A 26759-nucleotide genomic window follows, 5' to 3' on the forward strand; every position below is an offset into this window, starting at 1 on the left:
CACCTCAGTTTCTGAACATTTCGGAAGCTGAACAGGCTTCTGGAATGGATTACGTTCAAGAACCGAGGTACCACTGTAGTATCCTGCGCAAGGGAATGCACGAGCCTGTTTTGACAGAACTTGTAAGTGAATGAGGTCCTTGAGCCTTTTGGAATGCAGTAAGTCTTAGCTGGAAGTGTGCAAACACCTGTACTGATGCACAGAGACTGGTCACGAGTGTGTGCCGTCCTAATTGCCATGGGACCTTTCACTTGGCAAATGAGGCATAGTATAGTAAGCCTGCCTCTCAGACTGCATGCAAATCTCTCCCCGTTACCTCTCTTTCCCAACTCAGGCTGAAAGAACATGCATATGATTCTAGGAAAGGCCAGAGATCTCTGTCCCAGGTGGCAAGTTTCCTTACGCAGCACTACAGTTCCAAATCTGGAGCAAGAGGCATCGACCAGCGCTACGATACAATGCCGGCTACTTTGCTAGGGTTGCCCCCCGGTGCTAACTCGAGGACACCAGTTGCAGTTCTGTCCCACACGGAAATGTTTAAAGCCCACCCAGTCTTAAGCTTCTTGGCAATGGAATGCCCAGTCATGTGACTGGGCCATGTGAGATAGAACCAGGAAAAGTCGCAGCCTTCAAAGCAAGGCTTCATTGGGCTTTGACAGTGGGTGGTGTCCCCTCCTACTAGCCACACATTGCCTAAAGCCCGTCGTAGCATTAGGTTAACACCATTTCCCATTTTCCTTTGTTTCATGGTTATATGCTAACGGCAGGCAAAGTATCATCTATGTGCTGCTGGCTGGCTGGCGAATGGAAGAGTAGCCTATCCGACTGCCTTCTCTGCCCCCAAATGCGGTGGAGGAATTGTTGGGATTATCGACTACGGGTACAAAGTCAACATGAATGAAACATGGGATGTCTACTGTTACAGAGTCAAAGGTAAAAAAAAAAAAAGTGCCTTTGCCTAATGTCGTTTGTCAGAAATATAGTTCATTTCCAGAACTACTAATAAGATCATATTGTCATTGTATATTAACTTGGCAGCAGGCACAAAGCCATTTCTGAGGTACTGTGGAAAGTTTTTAACCAGGGGTAGGCAAACTAAGGCCTGGGGGCCAGATCCGGCCCAATCGCCTTCTCAATCCGGCCCACAGATGGTCCGGAAATCAGCGTGTTTTTACATGAGTAGAATGCGTCCTTTTATTTAAAATGCATCTCTGAGTTATTTGTGGGGCATAGGAATTTGTTCTCTCTTTTTCTTCAAAATATAGTCTGGCCCACCACATGGTCTGAAGGACAGTGGACCGGCCCAAGGCTGAAAAAGGTTGCTGACCCCTGGTTTTTAACACTGCAAATAGTGGTGTGGGGGGGGGGAGCGAGACTTCGTGGTTTTCTACAATTTGACATATTCATATTGTCTGCTCTGGCATTCAAATTGGGGTCTGAATAATGTCTACAGACAATGAGGAGGTTGTTGGGGGTGAGGCATCATGAAGAAGGATTCCCTAATTGTCTACATTGCCACTAGTAGCTGATGGGGGGGGGGGCGAAATTAGTTTGGTTTACATTTTAATGCAAATTTACCTAATGTGCACTTTCTGAAGCCATACAGGAACCAAAATACACCTATCCAAATTTGGCGATGCAGTTCTCCAACCATAAAATGCACACTAAAATGTATATGTTAGGGGAACATGCAAAGAAACGTGCATGTATTAATCCTAATAATGTACAAATATACATTATTTTTTTACCAACAACTGCTTGTAAAAATGAATGTATAAGGCAGAATTGCATGCAAATATTATGTAGTGGGATGGATAGGGATCCGATAGATAGATAGATAGATAGATAGATAGATAGATATAGATAGATAGATATCCACTTCCTTTTTTCTTTTTCTTTTTTGCAATTGTAGATAGTTCTCTAGATATGGAAGCCTCATCTCTGCTTGCTGTCTAAAATTGTATTGTTTTATGTTTTATAGATGTCAACTGCACCTGTAAAATTGGTTATGTGGGTGATGGATTTACATGCAGTGGGAATCTGCTTCAAGTCCTCACTTCTTTGTCAAAATTTACAAACTTCGTCTCAGTAAGTAACAGAAACCGACCACCTCACCCCAAAAACTGAAAATAAATAAAATATGCCTCAAAATTTCAAAAATGAACCAACATCTTTATTCCTGTTACACTTCTGTTTTTAGTACAGTTCTGCCTCGCAAGACGAAATTAATCCGTTCCGCGATTCTCTTCGTCTAGCGGTTTTTTCGTCTTGCGAAGAAAGCCCATTGACGGCTTAGAGGATTAGCGCTATTAGCGGTTTAGCGGCTTTTAGTGGCTTATCGGCTTAGCGGATAAGCGGCTTAGAAAAAGGGGGGGGGAAGGGGAAAAAACCCGCAGGAACTCGCAAGACATTTTCGTCTTGCGAAGCAAGCCCATAGGAAATTTGTTTTGCGAAGCACCTCCAAAATGGAAAACTCTTTCATCTAGCGAGTTTTCCGTCTTGCAAGGCATTCGTCTTGTGGGGCACCACTGTAAATCATATTAGCTTAAAGAGGAACATTAAATAGGCTATAAGCAGACAATGAATAAAATGTAAAATGTTATGGCTATCAGATGTGATCCTTTGGCAATTAAGGTCAAGAAGCAATTGTTTGCAATCCCAATTGTTCGCAATTGCAATTCTTCTGTTTGTTTTTCTTCGTTCTCAGAAGTATGAAAATTGTCTAAGAACAACTATAAGATGTCATCACACCAGAAATAACGCTTTCTCTTGAGAAGGCATAGCAAAGTTGTTTTACTTTGGTCAAATATTCACTATTGTTCAGCCTAATCTCTTAGATAGTTGTATGTATAAAGAAAATGTTATATTGTAGGATCATTTGCATATGTTTGCCAGACTCATATTACAAAAAAGAAAGTTCCATTTGCTTTGTGAGTTACGTTACTCGAATTACGGTAGTACTTTTGCTTTCTTCTTTCATCTCAATAAAATTCTTCATAAAACTATATTATGTTTGAGGATTTTGTCTCACCAGAATAAATTCTGTCCCTTCACAGAGAATACTGACTTACTCAAACACATCAAAGCAAGGCCAAGAGTTCCTGAAATACATCACAAATTTATCCACTCACGCAACACTGTTTGTACCAGGCAATGACGGGCTGAAGGAAAATGAGGTAAATGACTTAATTCTACTGTTATTATATGCCAGCTCTGGGAGTTAAAATGCCAACATATGCTGATCCAAGACAGTGCCTCTTTCAAGTGACAGCAAGTCCTACAACCTAGAAGTGAATGGCTGCCATTCACTCCTATGGGGAACCCTTGTACTGCACTTAGGGATGGAGGACACAAAACTATCCATAAGTAGTCAGACCTCTTGCACAGGGGTGCAATACATCTCTCTGTATAAAGACTCACTCCTTGCTAACCCATAAGTCCTTATGTGTGCTCTCTCTTCAAGACCTGACCATTTCTAATGAAAGAATCATTACTTTAGAGCAGGGGTAGCCAACATGATACCCTCCCCATGCTCTTGGGCAGGTTTCCTCAAACTCCGCCCTCCAGCTGTTTTGGTACTACAACTCCCATCATCCCTAGCTAGCAGGACCAGTGGTCAGGGATGATGGGAATTGTAGTCTCAAAACATCTGGAGGGCCGAGGTTGAGGAAGCCTGCTCTTGGGCTACAGCTCCCATCATCCCTGATCATTGGCCACGCTAGCTAGGACTGATGGGAGTTGGAGTCCAGTTATCTCTGGAGGGAACTGCAGTGGCGACCCCTGTACTAGGTTGTTTTAGAGCTAAAGATTTTTAGATCTAGATTGGCCCCTGCTAGGAAATGTTTCTCTTCAAACAACAAATGCCATATTCTTCATTTCTCATTTCCAGCACCTTATTTATTAAGTTGCATGGTGGTAAGATTTAGGTAAGCCTTTTCACTTACCAGATTTAATGCCCTTCCTCTAGATTAGGCAGATTAGGCATGTCCAAAGTCCGGCCCCTGTGGCAGTTTATTTCCTGTGGAAAATTCCTTTAAAAAGCTGTGCAACTTTGGTGAAAAATCTCCCCCCCCCCAAAAAAAAGCGCAACAACTTAAAAAAAGCTCAGCAACTTTGGTCGGCCCTCACGCATGTTCACTTCATCAAATCTGGCCCTCTTTGAAAAAATTTGGATACCCCTGCACTAGATCTATCGATGGACCATAGGACAGGAATTCCTGCTGCAGAACATAAATATCTGTGAGGGTCGGAGGAAATAGAAAATCTGATCCATTTTTTAAAATGCATTATTTACATTTTTACCCATGCAAGTCTTTTGGTTTTTATGTTGGTTTTCTCTTAGCAGATACCAGGTCTTACATTACAGAAAAAGCAACTACGTTTTTGGCTGCCATTATTAAAATACATAGCAAACTGACAGAGTGATATATCTGTATCTACATATATTATCCCGAGTCAATAGCAAATTATCTAAAGCATGAATGTCGCTCTGGTTAACTCTGAAGACTTTGTGTAATTGCTCTGCTATGTACTATATAAAAACAATGAAGTTGAATTGAAAATGTCTCTGTGAACAAAAAACCATTCCTTGCTGCACACATCACCCATGAGAATGATGGAATGGGCCAGGATTTTCCATGGTGGCCATTTTCCTAGTTTTAAATACAGTGGTACCTCGGGTTACATATGCTTCAGGTTACATACACTTCAGGTTACAGACTCCGCTAACCAAGAAATAGTGCTTCAGGTTAAGAACTTTGCTTCAGGATGAGAACAGAAATCGTGCAGCGGCGGCACAGCAGCAGCAGGAGGCCCCATTAGCTAAAGTGGTGCTTCAGGTTAAGAACAATTTCAGGTTAAGTACGGACCTCCGGAATGAATTAAGTACTTAACCCGAGGTACCACTGTAATAGGCATTCCAAGGTAGGCTTTTATTTTCTTTAGGCTAAGGCAGGGATGATAAACCTTTGGCCCTCCAGACACAGCTGGACTCCAAACTCCCATCAGTCCCAGCCAACATGATCAGTTGTTAAGGATGATGGGAGTCCACCAACATCTAGAGGACGACAGCTTCTTCATCTGTGGACTAGGTGATGATGGTTCTCGTTTAAGAATAGTAGCAAGTTATTTTTGTTTTGTTTGTTTGCATTTTGACGCAGTTGTATTCTATGGAATGTCTTGGCATCAAACAACTCTTTAATGTTTAAAAGCTGGGTCATGTCATGCAGTGGCGTAGCGTGGGGGGTGCAGGGGGGCCGGCCGCACCAGGCGCAACATCTGGGGGTTAGGGTTAGGGGGCGCAAATCCACGGGTTAGGGGGCGCAAATCCACAGGTTAGGGGGCGCAAATTACTTGCCTTGCCCCGGGTGCTGACAACCCACGCTACGCCACGCCACTGATGTCATGTGAATTGAGCAAGTTCTAGAAAATCCATTTAGTGTTTCTGTTAATTGATATTACTGTATGTTGGGTTGCTGCCTTCAGACACTTTCCGGAAGAGACATTGAATATCATTTATCCAACACTGGCGCGTTCTATTATGAAGATTTGACCAATGGAAGTACCCTTCAAACTAGAATAGGGGAAAAACTGTTAATTACACACACTGGAGGCCAGATTTCTGCAGCTAAAGAGGTAAGTGCTTGGTACGTGTGTGTGTGTGTGTGTGTGTGTGTGTGTTTTCATAGGAGCATGTCTGGTTCATACATTTCCTTTACCGTGTTGTTTTAATGGAATTGTTCTGTGGCATGTTTTAATTATGCATGTTTATATTTTAATGTTTAAACAACTGGTTTTTATACCTTGTAACCCTTCCTAGAAGCCTATTTTGGCTGTAAGCAGTATATTTAATTACTTAATAAATTAATGTACTTAAATATTAATAAACTGCATTTTCATAAAAATACAATGTTCCAGGAAAACATCGGGGGGGGGGATCCATAAATTCTGCTTGGTTATTTTTTATTTTTTTTTTAAATCACATTTCAAAGCCTTGTCTCAATAACATTGTTTCCAGGCAATGTCTAAAAGAAGGCAGAAGTGATTCCTGCCAAACTTACAATTAATATTTTCCCAAGGGCTGGAACTCCGTGAGGTATAGAAGTGCTGCAGTCCTCTTCCTTCCACCTGGAATATAGTGCTTTATTCACATCATCCTCCCCTCTCAAATCAAAACAGGCTGAGTTTTTCATTCCTGCATGAATAACTCAGCCTGCTGTGATCTGAGTGGGGAGGATGATGTGAATAAAGCACTGTTGAGTATCATAGACAGGGAACTACAATGGCTAGGATTGGCTAATGATTCACAAGTAGGTGGGCTGTAGGTCAGGGGTCATTTCCAGACCCTACTACATGCAAATCTCCTTGTTATGTGTGAACCAGGTTACGGATGCACAACATGTAGGCTGAACAAAAGAATACTTCCTTGGCTACTATGAAATCCATGCCATAGGGTGAAATGCCTCCAGGCCAGATTTTGGGAGAGCGGTTTTGAAGAGTGGGATGACCCTGCCGTAAGCACAGAAGCTGATGCTGCTTGTGCATGGACAGTACTGGATATCACCCATACTTTTAGCAATACATTGATTAGAATCAGAATATTATTTCAGATATATTGTTTTGCCTGGAAATATACAGTGGAACCTTAGGTTACAAACACTTCAGGTTACAGACTCCGCTAACCCGGAAGTAGTACCTCAGGTTAAGAACTTTACCTCAGGATGAGAACAGAAATCACACGCCAGTGGCACGGGAGGCCCCATTAGCTAAAGCGGTACCTCAGGTTAAGAATGGTTTCAGGTTAAGAACGGACCTTCGGAACAAATTAAGTTCATAACCAGAGGTACCACTGTATATGAAATCAATCAAAAGGTGGTGGCTTCAGTCTTCGGTAGTATCTAGTGTTGGGTAGACACGAAGGGAGCCAAAGGTTAACACACATTCCTAGGAAACTTGGTAATTACAATCTACTAACTTATAAGTACCATAGTTGTCATATTATAATAACAAACATACCATATCAGGATTGAGCAAGTAAAGTTACCCAATGAGATGGAAAGAATGTGACATTAGTTCAGCAAGAGATTATATCTGCCTAAAACTAAAATGTAGCTGAAGCAAATTCCCTGTTAAGAGAGGCTAGATTCCACCTCCTCCAGCCAGCTGCTTCCAGTATCTCTCGCCAGAGAAGAATTGAGGTTTCCTTGGGCTGATGTCCAATAACACACTAAAATAAGGGGCTGAGTTCTTCAGCCATGAGCGGGATCATATGAGAAGGATCTAAGCACTAAGAAATAAGCTCCAGCTGTGTTTTGAAGAAACTTAGAAAGGTCAGACAAGTATTTGTCAAGTTGCCATTTGGTTTGCTTTTTCTTTTTAGGTGGAAAAACGGTATGTGGCTGGGCAAGCTATCCTCGAATGGGACATTGTTGCTTCCAATGGGGTCATCCATGTCATCACAGCACCTCTGAAGGCTCCTCCTGTGCCCCATGTAAGTCTTGTGCAACTGGTCTCTTGTTAACTCACTTGCTGGTCAACTGGAAAACTGAACAAATAGTTCCACGTCTTCTTTGGAAACAGATATGAGCTTTGATAAGAGTGCATACAGATGTCTGTAGATTCAGCAGGGAGCCTGCTACAAAAGTGCACTCACTTTATTTGGTGCACGTAATGGTTTCTCTCCCAGATGTATCTCGGGAAATGGTCCCACACCCTGCAACTCACCTGGGTAATTTGCAGCAGAATATGGATTTCCACTGCACTTTGGCTGGCCGTCGTATCATTCACAGAGCGATTCCTCATCCTTTGTGAAGCAGGACAGCTTACTACGGTCTTGACCCCTTCATGCATTCGTTAAACTTAAGCATGTTGGCTGTACCCACTGATAATGCAGTCCCCCAAGTACCTGCCCATTGCCTCATGTGGCCTTGGGAGAGGAAGGAAGGTTGCCCACGTCGAAAGGCATAAACACACCAATTGAGGATACTATTTATTGAATCTGACAAGGTGGGCTCTAGCTTATAAAAACGTATGCCACAATAAATTTGGGAAACTCTGAAGTACTGCAATACATGCTCGTGTGTTCTTTACAACTGACAGGATTATCCATATTCCAATGCTTTAGACGTAACAAGATTACTTAAACAGCATGTAGCATCCAGTAACAGGGAGCTTTACCTTAGTCCCAGAAGCAGCTTCTTATCAGGCTTCCAAGGGGAGGGTAGCTGGAAACTCCCTTCCTAAAGCATTGGTTTTCCTTTGCTGTCTTCACTTAGGCCTCTCTACATCCCGGAATTGGAATATTCTTTGCAGTCCTCCTGGTCATAGGAATCATTGCTCTAATCGGATATTCATACTTCAGATTTAAGCAGGGAACAGTTCGTTTCCCATATTTCAAGGTAAGAAACCAGTGCAAATGTAAGTTCACCTTCATAGCTACCGCCTTCTCCTGAATTTTGACACAAGTTTTTCATTAGTGGCAATTGAAAATGTAGAAATTGTCCCCTGCCTAAACACAATTGCTGTAAATGCTGTACCTTTGATCATGAAAAAGAATCATGACTAGTTTGCTTCCCTTTAATGTAACTATTTTCAGAAAAGGAAGACACAAAAGCAGAGTTCTTCCGCTATTTCCCATTATGAACAGAATTTGAGCATCTTCATTTTGTTACCACCTTGGCCTGGTTCAGACATTATAGGAAAGCCATTGTTATGAACATTATGAACGTTTGCTAGAAACACTTGTAAAAATATCCTATGACTTCTGAATTCCTCAGTTTATCTGTGAAACAAACTTGTTCACTTACTTAAAACAGCAAAAGGATGATATTGATGTAACCACACTGGACAGAGCACCGTCTTCAAACATCTCAAACCCTAACTATGAAAGCTCCACAACTTCAGCACCAGACTCTTCTTATGATCCATTTTCTGTAAGTTTTCATTTTGATTTTGATATCAGCAGAACTATGCACTTGAGCTTCTTCTGAAAAAGCGAGAGCATGTAATACGTTGCAGCACCAGTTTTGGTGACGACAGGAGCTATGTCAATTTACCATGATTTATTTTTAATGTCTTTTGCTACATCAGTGTCTCTGTATGCACACATGCAAGTCTTAGCTGAATCAAGGGCTTGCTCAGACAAGGAAATATGTGAAGCAGGGATTCCACTTCTCTCTGGGAACACCAGACAGAGACTTTCCCAATCTGAGACCCTTCAGGAGCAGGGCTTTTTTTCAGCTGGAATTGAATTTTGCATAAATGAGATACTACTGTACAGCCAGTCCCCATTCACTGGATAACCAAACACTATCTTTGCCTAATCCTACCTCACAAGATTGTTGTGAGCTGGAAAGCAATGTATGCCACCCCAAGATCTTTGGAGAAATCACGAGGTGAAAATGACATTCATAAACAAATGCTTTGTTGTACTGATTTTCCAGGATGTCAGTAGCAAAATTTATGCCAAAAATGAATACTGTTATTGTAACCCATTCTTCTTTTTTTGTATTTTATATAGTGAATTGCTTTGTAAATTTGTATTAAATTCATATATAACTACAGCATATAAATTGTAGGTTGTTTTTTCAGGTTTCTGATGAACAACAACTGGTGAGCAGTGGTCCCCAGGATGAGATCTGATGCCTGAATGTGGAGATAAAATAAGCAACTTTTCAGCTGAAGCAATGTGAAGATACAAGGAAATGCCAAGAATTGTCTGGCTTTAGGGAGGGACGTTTGAAGACTATGGTAAATTCTCAGCAAAGTTGCTGAAGGCAGTTCGGTTTCTTTCAACACTGTTTTACTATTATATTGTACAGTTCCTGCTTTCCTGACATCCAGTTGTTCTTCAGAGTTTTCTACTGTTCTGCTTTTAACTCATAATTTTCATAGGGAAAGGAGTATTCCTTATCATATGCTGCAGATATAGTTAGCTATACATTTAAAAAACAAAATAATGCATAATAAAGAGTGAACATGGGATTGCTGACTTTGCTTGACTGAAATTTGCTATTCATAAGAATTTTCTGCTTTTAAAAAAGTTTATTCAGATACATTTCATTGCAAAAAGTGGCTTCTAATTTCAGCACCATTCTGTCCAGGCAAAGAGTTACTGAGGGCTTATTGTCCTTTTATTTAACTTTTATTTTTTTTGCAGGTTCTGGTGATTTTATTACTTCCTGATGGATCAGTGAATTATTAGTCTGATTGCCTCACTGTCAGTTTCCATGGAAGCGGGCTTTAATTGATCTTCCTTCTTCCAATAAGCACTACGGTATTTTGTTATAAAAGTAAATAGAGAATGCAAGAAAATTGGCAATTAAGACCTTTACACTACAGAAACAGACATTGGGGTAACAGAGATAGGACACTGGTGCTTTCTCCCTTTGCAACCCATGCTCAGGAGGCAGCAATACAGGCTAAATCTAGGAGTAAACTTTTAATTAAGATTGGTAAGAGATTTTCCCTACGGTTAAAGCAATTGCTGTATAATGTAGAGCGACAACAAGTGCAGAACCTCTTTAACTGTAGAGAAGCGACACAAGGGTAGAAGTAACCCACTAAGTATCCTAATACGTTCAGAAGCGAATGAAAGGATTGACTAAATCCAGCCCTTACCTATGGCTGTTAAGAGAGAGTGGGACATTTATATGAACTGAGAATTGATTCTCTCTTGAAGTCACAAATGACTGAGGAAGGCTACTGAAAATGTGAACGCTAGCATTCTATTTGCAAGACTGCACAGTAAACCCAAAGCTTAACAAGAGCAATGCTACTTCCTCTTTAGTTCAGATCCCACCCAATTATGAAGTTCACTGAATGACATTGTGACTTTGCTAGCTCTTAAGAGCTGTTGGGAAGCTTAAAAAGAGGAATGAAGAACCTTGTACTCCTTGAAAGAAGTGCAGGATATATAATTGCAATAAATAAATTGTAAAATACTGTACATTGTATCTGCTATTAAGTGACTAATGCCTTTGATTTCGGAGAAGAATTCCAGCGAAACTTTCTGCTACTGGAAAGCAGTGCTATAAAAAGAAGAATACAGGTGTCTCCCCACTTACATGCTTTTGACTCATGTGCGGCACCAGGAAATAATTCAAACTAAACTTCAAAAAGGGCAAAAACAGCCTGAAAAACAGTGGGTAAATGGCTAGTGGTCTACCTCTGAATTACAGCCACTTCAGGAAACACCTCCCTGTTTCCACATCATCCTCCAGAGATGAAGAAAACAGAGCCACCGTTGCCACCATTCGTGCCGGTCTGGTAAGTACTGCTGGTGTTTTTCAAGGGTTTCCAGAAGGTGTTTACAGGCTTCTTAGATGGTGCTCCTCACTATATGTGATTTCATGTATACATGTGGTACCTGGGAACAGAACCCCCATATAAGTGGGGAGACAACTATACTGAACAGGGTGGATAAGGATCTTAAGCAGGTTCCCTGTGGGTGTAATTACAGTGGTGCCTCGCAAGATGAAATTAATTCGGTCCGCAAGTTTTTTCGTCTTGCAATTTTTTCGTCTTGCGAAGCACGGACTTTGGAAAAGCTTCAAAAATCACCAAAGTCTTCAAAAACCTCAAAAAAGGCTACCACACCGCGTGGTATGAGTTGCTCCTCGAAGTGAATGCACGGTTTTAAGAAAAAGGAAACAAACTTGCAAGACGTTTTCGTCTTGCGAAGCAAGCCCATAGGGAAATCCGTCTTGCGAAGCAACTCAAAAAACGAAAAACTCTTTCGTTTTGCGAGTTTTTCGTCTTTCGAGGATTCGTCTTGCGAGGTACCACTGTATCACATCTTGTAGACTTCTAGTCTAAAATTCAGAGTGTCGTGTGTAATTGCCACCATTTCTCTTCAAAGAAGGTTTCATGCTGCTGGAGGCTTTTCTAGTTCAGATAAATTTTTAAAACCAACAATTACGACTTCCAGACTAATTATAATTTTAATGAATGTGACAAGATATTTATTGCATGATGTTGTACCAGAGACATTTCGGGATACAAAAAAGAAAGATTATCTGGCAATTTCTATTTTTGGGGAAGTCAGTTTGTCAAGAAGTAAACTACTGACTTCCTTTTTGGTATTCAGATACTGACAGAATTCCACATGGCTACAATATCAGAAGTTGTGGGTGCTACAATAAGTGATTACAGTGCTTTTAAATAACAGCAGTAACAGAAATGAGCAAATGTTAGTTTGCAGCTGGTTAGGCCCCAATCACTTCACATGCAAGATCATTTTACAATATACGACATTATGTAGCAGCAAATCAGCACCAGTTAATATACTTTGTATACAAAGAAATACAGTGGTGTCCCGCAAGACGAATGCCTCGCAAGACGAAAAACCCGCTAGATGAAAGGGTTTTCCGTTTTTCGAGGTGCTTCGCAAGACGAATTTCCCTATGGGCTTGCTTCACAAGACGAAAACGTCTTGCGAGTTTGCTTCCTTTTTCATAAAACCGTTAATACCTGGGGAATCTGCGCTCCGCAAGACGAAAAAATCGCTAAACGAAAAAACTTGCGGAACGAATTAATTTCGTCTTGCGAGGCACCACTGTAAAAGTAATCTGCAATAGAAGTAGTTTTCTACAAAGCGATTTTGTACAAAAATTCTGCGTGGAGAAGGAGTACACAACACTGGATAGTGTCCTCATAAACCCTTAAAACACTTTATGCCATAATTTTCTAGAATACAAACTAATTCCATTCTTTAACATCTTATACAAATACAGTCTTTTAAAGGGGCTTTGGAAGCCTAGAATATTAGATGCATTTCAAGTAACATCAAGTCTTGGTTATGCTTTAACAATCAAGTCCAATCCCTTGGATTTCTGTTTAAAGGGCTTTTCTCTCTTTTTTAAAAGCAATAAAACAGAGGTGACTGTTCTGATAAAGCTTTACCAATGACTCAGCAGAGTTTCATCCACTCTAGCACAGAGCATTAAGGTGGTCAGTGGCAGTTATGCATACCAAGTATAACATAGGCAGAAAAACATCCCCGCCAGCGTCACCAAAAGACAAGCTCAAGCCCCTCCGCGTAAGATGGCAATTTGGCGATTTGGCCAGCACATCATGAGAACACAGGAAACTGCCTAATACCAAGTCTGATCAGTGGTGTTGGCAGTGGCTAGCAGTGGCTCTGCAGTGTCCCAGGTAGGGACCTTTCTCGAATCCCTAACTGGGATTGGCAGGGTTTGAACCTGGGAGTTGTATGCCTGCATGCAAAGTAGATGCTCTGCCACTAAGCCACAGCTTCTCCACTCCTCAGAAAACTAAGTAAGTCTGTGTCGATGCAAAAATAATTATAAAAAGTAGGGGAAATACTTAATGCCAGAAAGGGAGCTCCTTGGTGCTTTAGGGGATCACTGCGAAGAGACACCAAAAACAAAGCTTGATATCTGAACATGGATCGTCCATGTGAACATAGCTCTCACACAAAATGGGCTTCATTTGCCCTTCAGCACATCATCCAATCCAATTGGTTAAATTCGCATTGCACTGCATTCACGTGATCCAGCCATTCAGGGATCATGTCAATGCAATTGAAATGGGGGGAAATGCTGCCAAAGCAATAAAGGGAGGAGAAGGGATCCACACCCCACCCCAAAGCCATAGCTTTCAAGGCAAAGAGGAAAATTAAAAACTTCAGCTCGGCATTGCTTAGAAGTCTATTTCAATGAACTGAAATCCCGGACCATATTGAGTCATGCAAGCAGGCAGTTCTTAAGCAACACAGAAAATTAGGACAATGCAATTAAAAGCCTCTCACGTACATATAAAATGTATACAAACTAGTAACACACACACTTTACCTGACCAGCATTGGGGGGACCAAATTATTTCCTAAAAATAAAGAGAACAGTTCTTTCTATATTTTGAAGAACTTCAGCAAACAAAATACATGACTTCTAAAAATAAAAAAGGAAAATTGTTTCAAGGCACCCTTCCACAACCTGGAGCTCTAGAATCCAGATGGTGATGGACCTCAAACTCCTATCATCCATGACCACCAGCTCTGCCAATGGGAGTTGGGAGTAAAACAATGTCTGGAGGGAACCAGGTTGGGGAAGGCTGTTTTAAGCTGCCAGCATGGCCAATGGTCAAGGATGATGGGAGTTGCATTCCAACGATAGCAATTTGGAAGGGAACCTAAGTTGTACATTTGGACTCCAATCTAGCTTGCACACAACTGGTTACATAGCAACTACTGGCTCCAGGTAGAGAGGGTTTGTCCTCCATCTGAATCAACCCAGCCAAGTCCAGTAAGACTCAGATGAGCATTCAGATGCACATCTGCATAGATACACCTAATTCTGCATGCAGATGATCTCTGCAAACACATTCTGAAAGTTGTAAATTAAATTTAGGTTTGTAAGTATGGCACACGTTTAAACTTTTCTCCTGCTTGGAAGCAGCTGTAGGAGAAACACACGATTTCTTACCCCCTCATAGCTTCAAAACTTATTGAAATTTTATATTTCTTTCTCCAACTAGAAGAAAACTAGCTACAATTTAAGATAAATCCAGATTCAAAACACGTCCAGAATCCAAAGTGATGCTCATCTGGTTAAAGTACACCAGAGTAATATATTAGGCTGCATATCATACAACTAGAAATATCTTAAATTGTTGTTTTATGTGCAAATAATTCTTTTTCAGCAAATATTCAGCTGGGGGAAGGGATCTATTTTCTATTAGTGCAACATGACCTATCAGCTCTCACTAAAGTCAAGAAAAGAGACCTAAATAGAAATATTTGCTCTGTAATCATATACACTAATAGTTACTACAGCTATTATAGAAGAGATAATTGCTTTTAAAGATACATTCATGTTACGATAAATATACTTTGCTCTACTGAGACAGTGAAAGAGGGGAGGAAGGTGGTAAATGTTTGTCATTATAAAAACCAAGGGAGAGAAAAGAAAACTTATTTGATTTGAATCATCTCTTGCAGAAATGGTATTCTGAATGTACCAGTGCACAGTTGGTCTGACCATGTCGGGAGCTCATGCTGCAAAGGAGTCCTCCTTGGATAAAACGTGTAGTCGTGGTCATAGTTCAAAAGGCAACTCAAGGATGCCATGTAAATATCAGCAAAGCGAGACAAGCGTCTTAAAAAATAGGTTGGGTTCTGGTCAGTCCTGAATAAGCTTCCAAACTGAGAATTGAAGAAGTTCCTGGTTGTTTCTCTGGGAGGGGTAAGAAAGATACGCATTCTTAGAATTGTCAACCCCTTAAGGGAAACCAAGCTTTCCAAAGTGCTTAACAAAGATTCTTTCTTTCCCCAGTTAAAACCAGTTTATTCATATATTTAAACAAGGTACCATGCTATTTTGTTAACTGAAAGTCACCTTCAGAAAGCATCAGTTTCATCTTGCTTCACAGATATCAAAGAATCACAGAGTTGGAAAGGATCCTGGGGGTCATCTTGTCCAACCCCCTGCAATGATGTCCCATATGGGGTTCAAACCTGCAACCTTGGCATTATCAGCACCAGCTCTAACCAATTGAGCTGACTTCTAAGACAGAAAATCCAGGGGAGGAAACTTTGTCAACTCTTTCCCCTCTGCTTTTTGCAATGTCTTTAGAATGTGCTCCTGACAAAGATTGCATATATTCGTTAGTTTAACTTATGTACAGTGGTACCTCAGGTTACAAACGCTTCGGGTTACAAACTCCGCTAACCTGGAAGTAGTACCTCAGAACTTTGCCCCAGGATGAGAACGGAAATTGCATGGTGGCGGCAGTGGGAGGCCCCATAAGCGAAAGTGCACCTCTAGTTAAGAACAGTTTTGGGTTAAGAACGGACCTCCGGAACTAATTAAGTTCGTAACCCAAGGTACCACTGTACTGTCCATTCAGTACAACTCTCAAGATGGTTTGCAAACCCATTTCCAATAATAAAAGAACATTCAAACTATTAAGCCAACTATAAATAATGCAAACAGCTAAAGAAAACTAAACCAACAAAGGCATAGCTAGTAAAACTATCTGAAACCAATAGGAAGATAATTTGGTGCAAGTATCTAAAAGCACCCATCGTAATGAAAAGAAAAGTAAAATAGGAGGTGGGAAGATCAGGGAAAACTACAAATGGCTCAATGTCATATATAGTTTGGCCCCTGGAATCACAGTTACAGGGATAAGAAGAAACATCAAAAGCTTAAGTTCATCGATTCACAGCAATACCTCGAAGACATATCCAGTGTCCTGATATTGTACCTCTGACCCACATACTTCTCTTGTAGCCCATATTAATTTGGTCATTCCTTCTGCTTATCCCTGCTGACAGTGTCAGTCAATGCTGGGTTTAAGTTGGTGCCAGTTTTAAGTACTGCCAGATTTTTAAAAATATTTTTTAAAGGTCTTAAGTTTCAAGGTCCGTGTTCTGAGAAATAATTATTTCCATTATGCTTAAAGTTCTGATGGCCTGAGATGACAAATAATCCTTTCATATAAAGAACATCCGAGGCAAAAGTTTAGACCAGTTTTTCACCTCAAGTGGTTGGAGTAGAAAAGGGAAGTATTTGGTGGAAATGTTTTGTGAAAAGACAACAAAGAACTCAAAGTGTGTGCTACAATATTGCGTCAGGGCACCTGTGACTTCCCAGAGCAAGCATGTGATTGTTGTGGGGAGGAGAGAAGCAGCAATAGGTGCATTCTCTAGTTTTGTATTATGTCACACCCCATGGCAGCCATTTTGTGACTGGTAACTATAGCACTCTCAAAATTCGGTATGTGCCCACTGGTTCAAAATGGCTACCAACCACATCCTGCAGGGGTGCATTTGGACATATTCAGGTAATTAGAGGATTAAAGCCATCCATGAGTCCCATCTCCCCATGTTACCTATTGCTTCATAACCTTGATCACAAAATGATGCTCCTGGTTATATTTTGCAAGACAGTACAAAAAAAGGAAACCCTGTTTCCCCAACAGCCAGATTTGGTATACAATGGTGTTGAATACTCTGCTGTATCTACTACTATTAAGAAAGGTAATGGGAAAACACAGCAAACTGGGCACTGTCGTACATTGCTAAAAGCTTGTATCTGGATTTGCATTTTCAAATCTTGAAACACATTCCCAATGTTAATGCTTACCTCATTTCCTTTCTTTCCTTTTTCCACTCGTGTAAAATCAGCTGAGAGTCTGGATCCCTGTGAACCTGAAATGATAACAGGCAACCTTGTATGTTCTTAACATAGACTCATTAACAGGAAAAGGACATGAGTATATTGTAGTGTAATCATGTCTGCACACCATTAAGAAATTTGACACAGAGGGAGAAACGTGAACAAGATAAGAGCTGTGGCTTTTTAACTTGTCAGCACAAAGCTAATGTACTATGAAGGAGCAGGGGATTGTATCCGCCGGTGGAACAGGGAGGAAAGCTGTTTTCACCCACCACCCACTAACCTGACAGCACCCCATGCCTCCCCTAAACCAGTTCTGCAAGGTCCCCCAACCCTGGGAGTGGGAGGAAGAATTGCCAAAAATTGTTTCCCTCATCCGACTGTTGGAAGCCTTGCTGTCAGCTGTGTGACACCAATTGATGAAACCCATTACTTAATGCTTTTAACAAAGCCACAGAATTTTTACAGGGTTGTAGGGGAAGAATACAATTGCTTAGAGTGCAAGAATATTTGTATGAAGACATCCGTGTGTCTATAAGAGACAGCAGGAGAAACAAACTTAAACACGAAAACAGCTTTTCATCAGAAATTATATTTAAATTCTGATGACACATATTTCTGCCCATTTTTAAATTACATTGGCAACACCAGAAACCCTAGAGGAATTTGTAGAAAGGACTGGAGGCAGCTAGAATGAGCACAACAAACCTGCATGTGTTCCAGTAATCCAGTGAGAGTCTGAAGCCAGGTCATGGTCTGAATGTATTGCTCTGTGTTCATGATCTTAATCTCCGTCCGTAACTCCGGAATAATTGCACCTGTTCGCCAGCCGTGCTTTAAGGTCAAATCCTATTTTGCCAGCCAGGATTACAAGACACAAAAGTGTTAGTGTTAAAACGATTCAATGTGTACTTTCTACTCTTTCAGCCTAAAGGACATTTGTAAGATAATTCTTGCTTATACATAAGCAGCAGTACAAGCTAAGTGGATCAGCTGGGCCACTGTACAAATAATTAAGAGGAACAAACTAAGAGGGAATCCATCTGATAACAGGTAGCCAGGCCAGAGAGCCCATGGGGTAAACAACACACAGCTGACCAGGAAGAACATTTGTGTCAGGAGAACAGGGAGGCAAACCAATTAGGGGGGAAGTATTGTAACATGTGGAAATGGTAAAATATTAACAGAACCTGCGTTAAGCTGCTTAAACAGGATAGGAAAACTTCTCCTCCTGTTGTAGTAAGGAGCCTGGGGCCAAAAGCAGAAAAAAGACCGGCTGCAGTCCTCTGCAATCTTGGAAGCAATCCCCAAAGAGCAAGCATGCAAAGAATCTAGCTCAGTATTGCCAACAATGACTGGAAGTGGTTCTCCAGGGTTATTCTCAGTTCTAACGTTGATGTTTTATCCTATATATTATGCACAACACACCCTGGAATCTGCTAGTGCTGCATGGCAGGATAAAAGTGAAATGAGCAGCACTCAGTCATTGCATTTTTACACACATGATATACAGACTCTTTCACTGTCACTATAGGAGAATAAGCCTGTCTTAAAAAATAAACCCAGCGAAAGACTGGCACTTTTATACTTCGCTATTACAAAACAATCTCTAACAAAAAATAGAGTAGCTTTGCTTTATTTTAAAGTTACTCTGAAATACATTTAATTCTCCCAGCCCTCTGTATACAGAGTCAATTTTGGGTTAGCCCTGATGTGATAAGCATCCTTCCCAGACAGGAAAAGGGAGGCTTCGGTAATTAAAAACTCAGTGCTAAAACAGCACTTGCAACAGCAAGTCCCTTACTAGCTTCTGTGCAGCTTCTTCCATCATTAGAAGGAAGTACTCGGATCACTGGGCTACGCTTCTACTATCAATGGATGTAAAAGCTTCAAGGCATAGTTTAGTTGTAGCCTGATGAAACACATTACATGGGCCTTCCAGACAAGTCATTGGTCACATTCCTGGGAACTGCTGGAGCTGGCAGGGAGATTTCCTATGCCATCAGGCCCTTCTGGGCATTAGAGAAGATTTCATATCTTACAGCTATGGAGGAGTTTTCCTTTCCCCTTCTGCACCTTCCATGTGATTGGCAGGTGGAAGGATAACTTAACTGCTGGATGTCAGCCCAATGACTGTGATGCAGTAGTCACAAGATGTTTCAATTAATCCCTGTCTTAGCACAAACCATGACAGGTCTCTCTGCAACAGGCATGGCCCTCCATCCATGTGTCAATAATAGGCACATTTACCAATTGCGGCTGCAAAGCTACCACTCTGTATATCACCTTGACTACCTAGTGGATAAGTGAGTTAAAATGAACACACATAAAAATATCAAACAGTCTGGTCCTGAGGTTCTTATAGAGGTCCACCACACATGGTCAGCTGCTAAAATGTGGAGTTCTCAAAGCTGGGAACATCCCCAAACCTAAATCCAATTTCTATTGCACTAACTGCTTTGTAATTCCTAACTCATCATCTTATTTATTGCTATTTTTGGCCTGAGCATTAGTCTGCAAAGCTGTCCTTATCTCTTCCTCGGCCTCATTATTGAGACACATTAAGTAATATTTTAGCCAGCTTACATTTATAGACATGGAAAGATGTTGTCCTGTTAAGTTTTGAAGTGTGTGAGAGAGAGAGCGCACACACATACAAGAGTCCACTGCAAAGTGTAAGAGATCTGAAGTACTCAAAAGGCAAAGTACAATTCTCCACTTAAATATAACAGTAACTCATTTGAACTGCAATTATTCCTGTTTTAGGCCACTGTGCAGAGGCAAATGGTATGAATGTCCCAGAAGACCTGTAAACACCATCTTGGTAGTCATGATAACCCCAGGACTAATTGGTATTTACTGTGAGAATGAACTCATACGTGCTTATCTGCTTGCACTGAAGCTTGGAAGCCTTAGCTTTTTTTGTTTAGCTAGTTGGGAAATGAGAGACTTCTCATGCTAGCTGCCTGTCACCTGCACCCTTATCCGAGCGATGGATGGGAGTGGGGAATGGGTTTCTATCCCAGGGGTGGTTATAACTGGGTTATTGCTGCCAGCTTACGTAGCTTGCTTTTTGATGAAGTAACCCATACACGATTAGCCCCTCACAGACAAAGCCATTATGCTTGCCATGTGTCCCAAGGTGTAGTGGCAAGGAATCCTGCATTGCACTGCTCTGTATCTAAGTCTCTTGATATATCTCTATGATAAAGCACTAGAACTGATCACTCTGGAGTTTTATACATCTTCCTTTGGGATCCCTGCAACTGGGTCCTTCAGAACACCAGTCAATCCTTCGCCCCAATCTGTATTTGGACCCACAGGAAATGACAGCCATCCATATCTAGCCTTTTCATACAGCCCAAAAACTTAGCCAAGTGCCCTGCAGCCTTGCTCCCAACCATTAAATAAAACTCAGAACTACGTGGAAGGTGCAATAAGAGGCTTATGTTTCCCCGAACAGAAACAAGTAATCCCATCATTGCTTTACTCACTTTTATGGCAGAAACTTGGCACTGGTTATTTTTTTCATAAGTCTCCCTGTTTTACAAAATTATTTTCACAGTACGCAGGTCGTTTCTGTAGACATGACCAGCTTTTATCAAACAAACAAGTAGGGGAGCAAGTTACTTACTGCTAAATCGCTATAAATGTGATCGCCGAAATACAAGACTTTGGAGCCTCTCCAGCCAGTCAGCTTTAGAAACTCATATAAGTTGCCCTACGAGAGAAGGGAGGAAAAGACAAATTTATGAGTCATAAACAGAACCTGGTGACTGTCATGCTGGCAGCTCGCCCTCTCTGAGGAAGAGTAAAATCTTTGCTTTTCACATGAAAAGCAGATGCTAATATTGTCAAGAAGAAACACAGGGCTGGCTGACAATCAGCTGATACAGACAATGAACACACACACACACACACACACACACTTTTCAATGCTGCTAAGGTTGCTCTGCATCTTGTGTATGTTCACCATGATTATCAGGAAAGTCTAGTTTGATGTGAAAAGGTGAGGGCTATAAATATTTAAACAAACAAAAAACATACCTGTTTGTAAATCTGGCCTTTCTGCAGTTGATGGATTTTGTCCCAAAGCAAAACACCTCTCTCATTCACCTTGCGGAAAGGTCTATTTAAAAAATGAGAGACGGAGTACACAAAGATCAATGACCCAATAGTATTACTTGCCGTCACTACTCAATGGAAACAGATACGGACCAGAATATTAGAAGAAGAAATTACACTCTCCTGCAGAGTATCCCTGTCTACCCCCCCCCAAAAAAAAAATAACAGCTTCAGAAGAGTAGGAATAGTCTTCATTCAGTAAATCCTGTTGAGGCTCAACAACTTACATGTGGATAATCCTGGAAGTCCCTTCCAATTTTAAATATTGATCATCACTGAGGGAACTGGGTGACCAACCTTTTTGGTAAAAACCAGCAGTAGCCCTAGTGAAGGACTTCAGAGAACCTAGTTCACTGAATCCCTGGCTGCTCATCATTCATCTTTAAGTCACACAGTGTCACCATAGTAAATTATAAAGCAGCCTAATTTGCAACGAGGTCAGCTCTTAATCAGATGCCATCAGCTTTTGTTGTTGTTGCTGTTTAGTCGTTTAGTCGTGTCCGACTCTTCGTGACCCCATGGACCAGAGCACGCCAGGCACACCTCTCTTCCACTGCCTCCTGCAGTTTGGTCAAACTCATGTCAGTAGCTTTGAGAACACTGTCCAACCATCTCGTCCTCTGTCATCCCCTTCTCCTTGTGCCCTCAATCTTTCCCAGCATCAGGGTCTTTTCCAGAGAGTCTTCTCTTCTCATGAGGTGGCCAAAGTATTGGAGCCTCAACTTCACGATCTGTCCTTCCAGTGAGCACTCGGCTGATTTCTTGAAGAATGGATAGGTTTGATCTTCTTGCAGTCCATGGGACTCTCAAGAGTCTCCTCCAGCACCATAAATCAAAAGCATCAATTATTCAGCCTTCTTTATGGTCCAGCACTCACTTCCATACATCACTACTGGGAACCTGAGTCTTTAAGATAAACTCTCAACCTTTTTTGGATATTAACCACCCATTATGTTCACCTGGCCTCCTGCATCAGCAGCGTTGTTTGTTTGTTTTTAACTACTACTTCTTCTTAAAGTAGACCAGAAGTCCAAAGTATGAGATTAATGCACATTCTAGTGCAACTTTTCTCAAAGGGTGGGACAGTAACCAGCCATGTACCTCCATCCACTTTCAGGTGGGCCTCAGTGCTACGGCCCACCTGGGGCCTTCTCACTTGCTTCCCCTGCCCCTTGGCCTTTTGGTTTGACCAATGTCATCAACCACTGCTCCTTGCAATGCATATTCTGTAGGAACATGCAGGAGATGGTTAGAGAGAAGCTCACAGGGTTGGAAGGTGAGGGAGGAGAAAGACAGGAAAACATGATGGGTGGACATAGGGACTGGCTGAGTGTGAGAAAGAGAAGGGGGGGGAGGAAAGGAGGCGAAAGTGGTGGTCTGAGGGAGAGGAAAAGGAGAAGTGCCCAGGACCACTGTCCTCTGTCGCCTTTGCTTCACACATGCATGTACACTCATATCCCCATTCCACCCAAATTCCTGTCAAACCAGAAAGGCTCTCTTGGCTAGTTCTACAGTGATGTCCACCTGCTCTGCCTCAGAACCACAAATCTGGCCTCAGGCAGCAGGAACTGAAGAGCCAGCTATGTGTCTGCAGGGGAAAGAAAGGGCTCCCACCGCTGAGGGGAAAGAGCCAGCAAAGGTATTAGGAAACCGTGAGAAAGAGGTTAAAAGGTTAATGGTTTTAATCATCATCATCATAACTGAGGAACATGGGGGTGAGGGATTTGTTAAAGAAGTGAATGTAAAAGGAGAGAATGCTTTTACAGGAAGGCACTTACCTTCTCTTGTCATTGAAAAAGTTTGGCTTGTCAGCCTGGACAATGACAACATCGAAAAGTTCCCTCCAGTCTTTCCCAACGATGTACTTCATGCCTCTGTCCCTGCAAAGAGCAAACCAATTTTAACTGACACAAATATTACTAGCCTGCTTTTTTTTAAAAAAGCAACTACCGACACCCATTGTTTTAGATAAACACCTTTGGTTTTGTACATATGAAGAAATCCACCTACACAAAACTGCTAGGGCTGTTTGTGATGAGGAACATCTTCTTGCCATGATCTGCCAGCTTTGCAAGCACTGCACGCGTTTGCTCAGCATAACAAATGTATTTCTCTACAGAGAGAAGGGGGAGAAAGACGCAAGTTACAAAACCCCAGATTATATTATGTATATATCAAAGGAATGTCTTCAAGCTTGTGTAAATTCTAAGCCTACTCATGTTCCCTCCGTTACACTGTTTTTCGGTTGAGTACAAGCCGTCTGAGAAACGCAACGTAAAAAGATTCGCAATGTAAAGAGCAACAAGAATCCACGGGGTAAATCGGGGATGTGGAACCTTTGGCCATACACACATGCCCCATATGAACACAGACATAAGGATAGAAGCCTTTCTTTGGAGGGTGCCCCCATTTCACACAGAAGGCAACATGATTTGTGTCTCTACTCCTGTGAATGTCCTCTTCTGTTAAAAAGAAGCAGCAAAAGTTAAAATTCTTAAGAAGAGAAACTGCAGCTTGAGCTAATCATCTGAAATCCATGCCCTGTAATTTGAATGCACTTCCCACAGAAGGGCTGGCAATAGTGTATATGCTGTGGGCCAACCGTTGCTGAAAAATGTTGTTGACATAAAAGTGTTTCTGGGGACCCGCTGAAAGTTCCAAGGATTTGACCTGGCATAAAAAAAACTACTTCCAAGAAAAAGCCCTCACTCAAACCCTAAGTTCCTATATTTGTGAAGATGTGCTATCCCTGGATACCAAAGGTTTATAGCTACACCAGACTGGAAATCCAGACTCCCAAACACCCTGGCATTTTGAAGCCTTTAAAAGGCGCATAACATTTCTGAATTGTCTAAACATTTTTAGGAACATCTCGTGCACCATGACTTTAAAACTCTAAAGCATCTAAAAGAATATTCCTCATTAAATAAATCTAGCTACCGTTCAAGCCTGATGAATTGTCCTGGTTTGCCACTTTTGCATCTCGAGGGGTGGCAATTTGTTCCGGCTGCTGCCTACATCATGAGGAAAATACAGAATCTTGCAGAAATCAATGCAACTCAAGACTCTGGTGCAAAAGGTCTTACGGCCAGCATGCTCTGGAGAAACAGCACAATCTAGCTTGCTTAGAACAGCAGTAGGCATAGAATCCCTACAAAATTCAAGGAGTCCAGACAACCAGTTTTACTGAACCCTGTTTCTCTTCTTAGATTTGGAGAGGGAAGAGGCAGAAAACGACAGAAGTAGCAAAAAGCTGGTGCAAGGGCAAGTTGCATATCCTTATTCTATACTTCCAATTCAAAATCCCAGGGAAATATCCAAAGTGGCAACATCTGTACTTTAACCCCATTTTCTTGTCACTCAAGATCACTGTTCTCTGGTGGCTAACAGGATCTGTAAAATAATTTTTTAAAAAAAGACAACCGCAGCCAGAGATTCACATCTCTTGCAGGGGCACCTTCGAGGAAATATGCACAAGTCCTTCAGAAACTTGCACTTTTCCTCGTGAGGCAGGTGTAAATTACTAAAAGGCAAGCTCTGCAGCAAAAGTGTGAAATGATGTTGTACAAGTGACTGAAATAACTTCTTTGAGGCTTTCTGGAACATCCAAACAAGCTCTTAGAAGCCACACACCATTACAATGCCCACATCCTTCTACATACAGCCACCTTGCCTCACTGAAGTTATGGTTCCCACAACACCTGTTGCAGTTCATGTCCAGATAAAGGCAGTTGCCATTACCCCTGACTAATACAGGAATGAGCAATATGTGTTTGGGAGGAGATGTCCTTACGTGATGGATGTGGAACCTGTAGCCCTCCAGAGGTTGCTGGACCTCCCTGACCACACACCATATTGGCCAGAGCTGATGGAACTTGCATCCCAACAACACCTGGAGGGGACCATGGCTTTGCCAACATTGCCCTACGTTATTTCAACAATTCACACCGCACCAGGTGTTTGCAAAAGCACAAAGAACACCATCTGTTAGAACAAAGCACTGTAAAACATTAACAGTAAGAGGAAAACAAGTTGTTCCTTCGTAAAAGCTCTCTTAACACTTACCAATATCTGCTTCAATTGCACTGTACATTATTCCTTTGATGTGGACATCTCTGATCGAGTCCTGTCAAGGAAATTAATGTAAATGAACAGTGAGATCTTTCTCAAAATTTAAATTTATTCAACTGAAAATGGAATATTAGTGAGTGGGACACCTTCCACCCCCAACTTAGAGCACAGTCTTTAATAAGTATTTTGGCTGGCTGCTAGACTACCAAAAGCAGGTGTCAGGAAGTGCAAGATATCCAGACACTAGGAATGGGGGTAGCAGGTAAAACAGGACTAAGGAAATATTTGTTTACTGAATTTATATACTGCCCTATACCCTATATACCTCCCTATATCTCAGGACAGTTCACAGAATAAAATCAAAATATAAAACCACAAAATACATAATCAAAATAAAAACAACAATCCAGTAGCTCCCCCCCCCAAAAAAAACCCACTTGATATAGGATCCCACTTGAAAATTTCCTCAAATAATAAAGCTACATACAGTGGTACCTCGGGTTAAGTACTTAATTCATTCCTGAGGTCCGATCTTAACCTGAAACTGTTCTTAACCTGAAGCACCACTTTAGCTAATGGGGACTCCTGCTGCCGCCTCGCCACCGGAGCACGATTTCTGTTCTCATCCTGAAGCAAAGTTCTTAACCCGAGGTACTATTTCTGGGTTAGCGGAGTCTGTAACCTGAAGCGTATGTAACCTGAAGCATATGTAACCCGAAGTACCACTGTACTTTGACACTGGTGTCATCAGGTAGAACTCCTAATTTTGTCAAAGACAAGCCAAATTTTGCATAAAGGAAAGCTGGATTATGTAATATTAAGTTTTACAAACTGTATAAATTGTACAATTTATTTAATTCCATTTATGAATCACTTCTCGTAAAATATCCCAAAGTAATATCACAACAGCATATAGCTGGCTCTCTCCAGAATCACTCTCCTAATCACAGGGAACAGTCAAAGCATGGAATGGGGGGAGGCCAGGGGGACCCCGGCATTGATCCTTAGAAATCCTACTCGCTACCTTTCCACCGCTCCTCAATTTTTAAGATTTCAAGTGTTTTCAACAGGAAAAAGAAAAGTTGAATTTTGCACTTCAATCCATACTTTAAAAAAAAGAACTTCTCATACATATTGGGCAATATCTAAAGTTAGACACATATAAGCCTGCTTTTCTCAATGAGTCTACGCTGAGTATGACCTCATTGCCAATTAAATCCAATAGCCAGAAGAACATTTATACAAGACTATAAATTGTTTTGCGGGCCATATAGTTTAGCACAGTGTGCAGTACCCTCCTCATTATAATGAATTTGCTGTTTCGGAACTGGAGGAATGTGGTAGTTGGCAAAGAAGGAAATTGGCATATGCATCTGGCAGCATGAAAAAGTCACACGGATGGATGTTAAAATGGGACAACTCAAT

At 41.4% G+C, this 26759-nt stretch overlaps 2 protein-coding genes and 1 long non-coding RNA gene across 5 annotated transcripts in view; 1 reads left to right on the forward strand and 2 right to left on the reverse strand.

The window, feature by feature from the left end:
* STAB2 (stabilin 2) overlaps positions 1 to 10945 on the forward strand; it is an 84167-nt gene extending 73222 nt beyond the window's left edge. The window contains exons 62-69 of the mRNA XM_079992095.1: positions 768 to 933; positions 1982 to 2088; positions 3057 to 3176; positions 5485 to 5634; positions 7379 to 7489; positions 8274 to 8396; positions 8814 to 8930; positions 9589 to 10945. Coding sequence (XP_079848221.1) covers positions 768 to 933; positions 1982 to 2088; positions 3057 to 3176; positions 5485 to 5634; positions 7379 to 7489; positions 8274 to 8396; positions 8814 to 8930; positions 9589 to 9639 — 945 coding nt within the window. The 3' untranslated portion in view covers positions 9640 to 10945. The remainder of the gene's footprint in view (positions 1 to 767; positions 934 to 1981; positions 2089 to 3056; positions 3177 to 5484; positions 5635 to 7378; positions 7490 to 8273; positions 8397 to 8813; positions 8931 to 9588) is intronic.
* Positions 9589 to 12300, reverse strand: LOC307225431. Its single transcript, XR_013843004.1, has 2 exons — positions 11782 to 12300; positions 9589 to 11440 (listed from the first exon to the last, which is right to left on the reverse strand). It is a non-coding gene; the product is annotated as an uncharacterized lncRNA (long non-coding RNA).
* Positions 12301 to 13698: 1398 nt separating this feature from the next.
* Positions 13699 to 26759, reverse strand: part of NT5DC3 (5'-nucleotidase domain containing 3) — a 46764-nt gene continuing 33703 nt past the window's right edge. For 2 of the 3 annotated variants that reach the window (XM_079992675.1, XM_079992673.1), the window contains exons 7-14: positions 25329 to 25389; positions 23274 to 23376; positions 23042 to 23143; positions 21186 to 21267; positions 20773 to 20859; positions 17847 to 17987; positions 17106 to 17170; positions 13699 to 15191 (exon numbers count right to left, since the gene is read on the reverse strand). In XM_079992675.1, the coding sequence (XP_079848801.1) occupies positions 14930 to 15191; positions 17106 to 17170; positions 17847 to 17987; positions 20773 to 20859; positions 21186 to 21267; positions 23042 to 23143; positions 23274 to 23376; positions 25329 to 25389 (903 nt within the window). In that variant the 3' untranslated portion in view covers positions 13699 to 14929. The remainder of the gene's footprint in view (positions 15192 to 17105; positions 17171 to 17846; positions 17988 to 20772; positions 20860 to 21185; positions 21268 to 23041; positions 23144 to 23273; positions 23377 to 25328; positions 25390 to 26759) is intronic. The other variant, XM_079992674.1, reaches the window with a different exon arrangement.

Source organism: Podarcis cretensis (genome assembly GCF_951804945.1).
Source record: "Podarcis cretensis genome assembly, chromosome: 10".
Classification (NCBI taxonomy): Eukaryota; Metazoa; Chordata; class Lepidosauria; order Squamata; family Lacertidae; genus Podarcis; species Podarcis cretensis.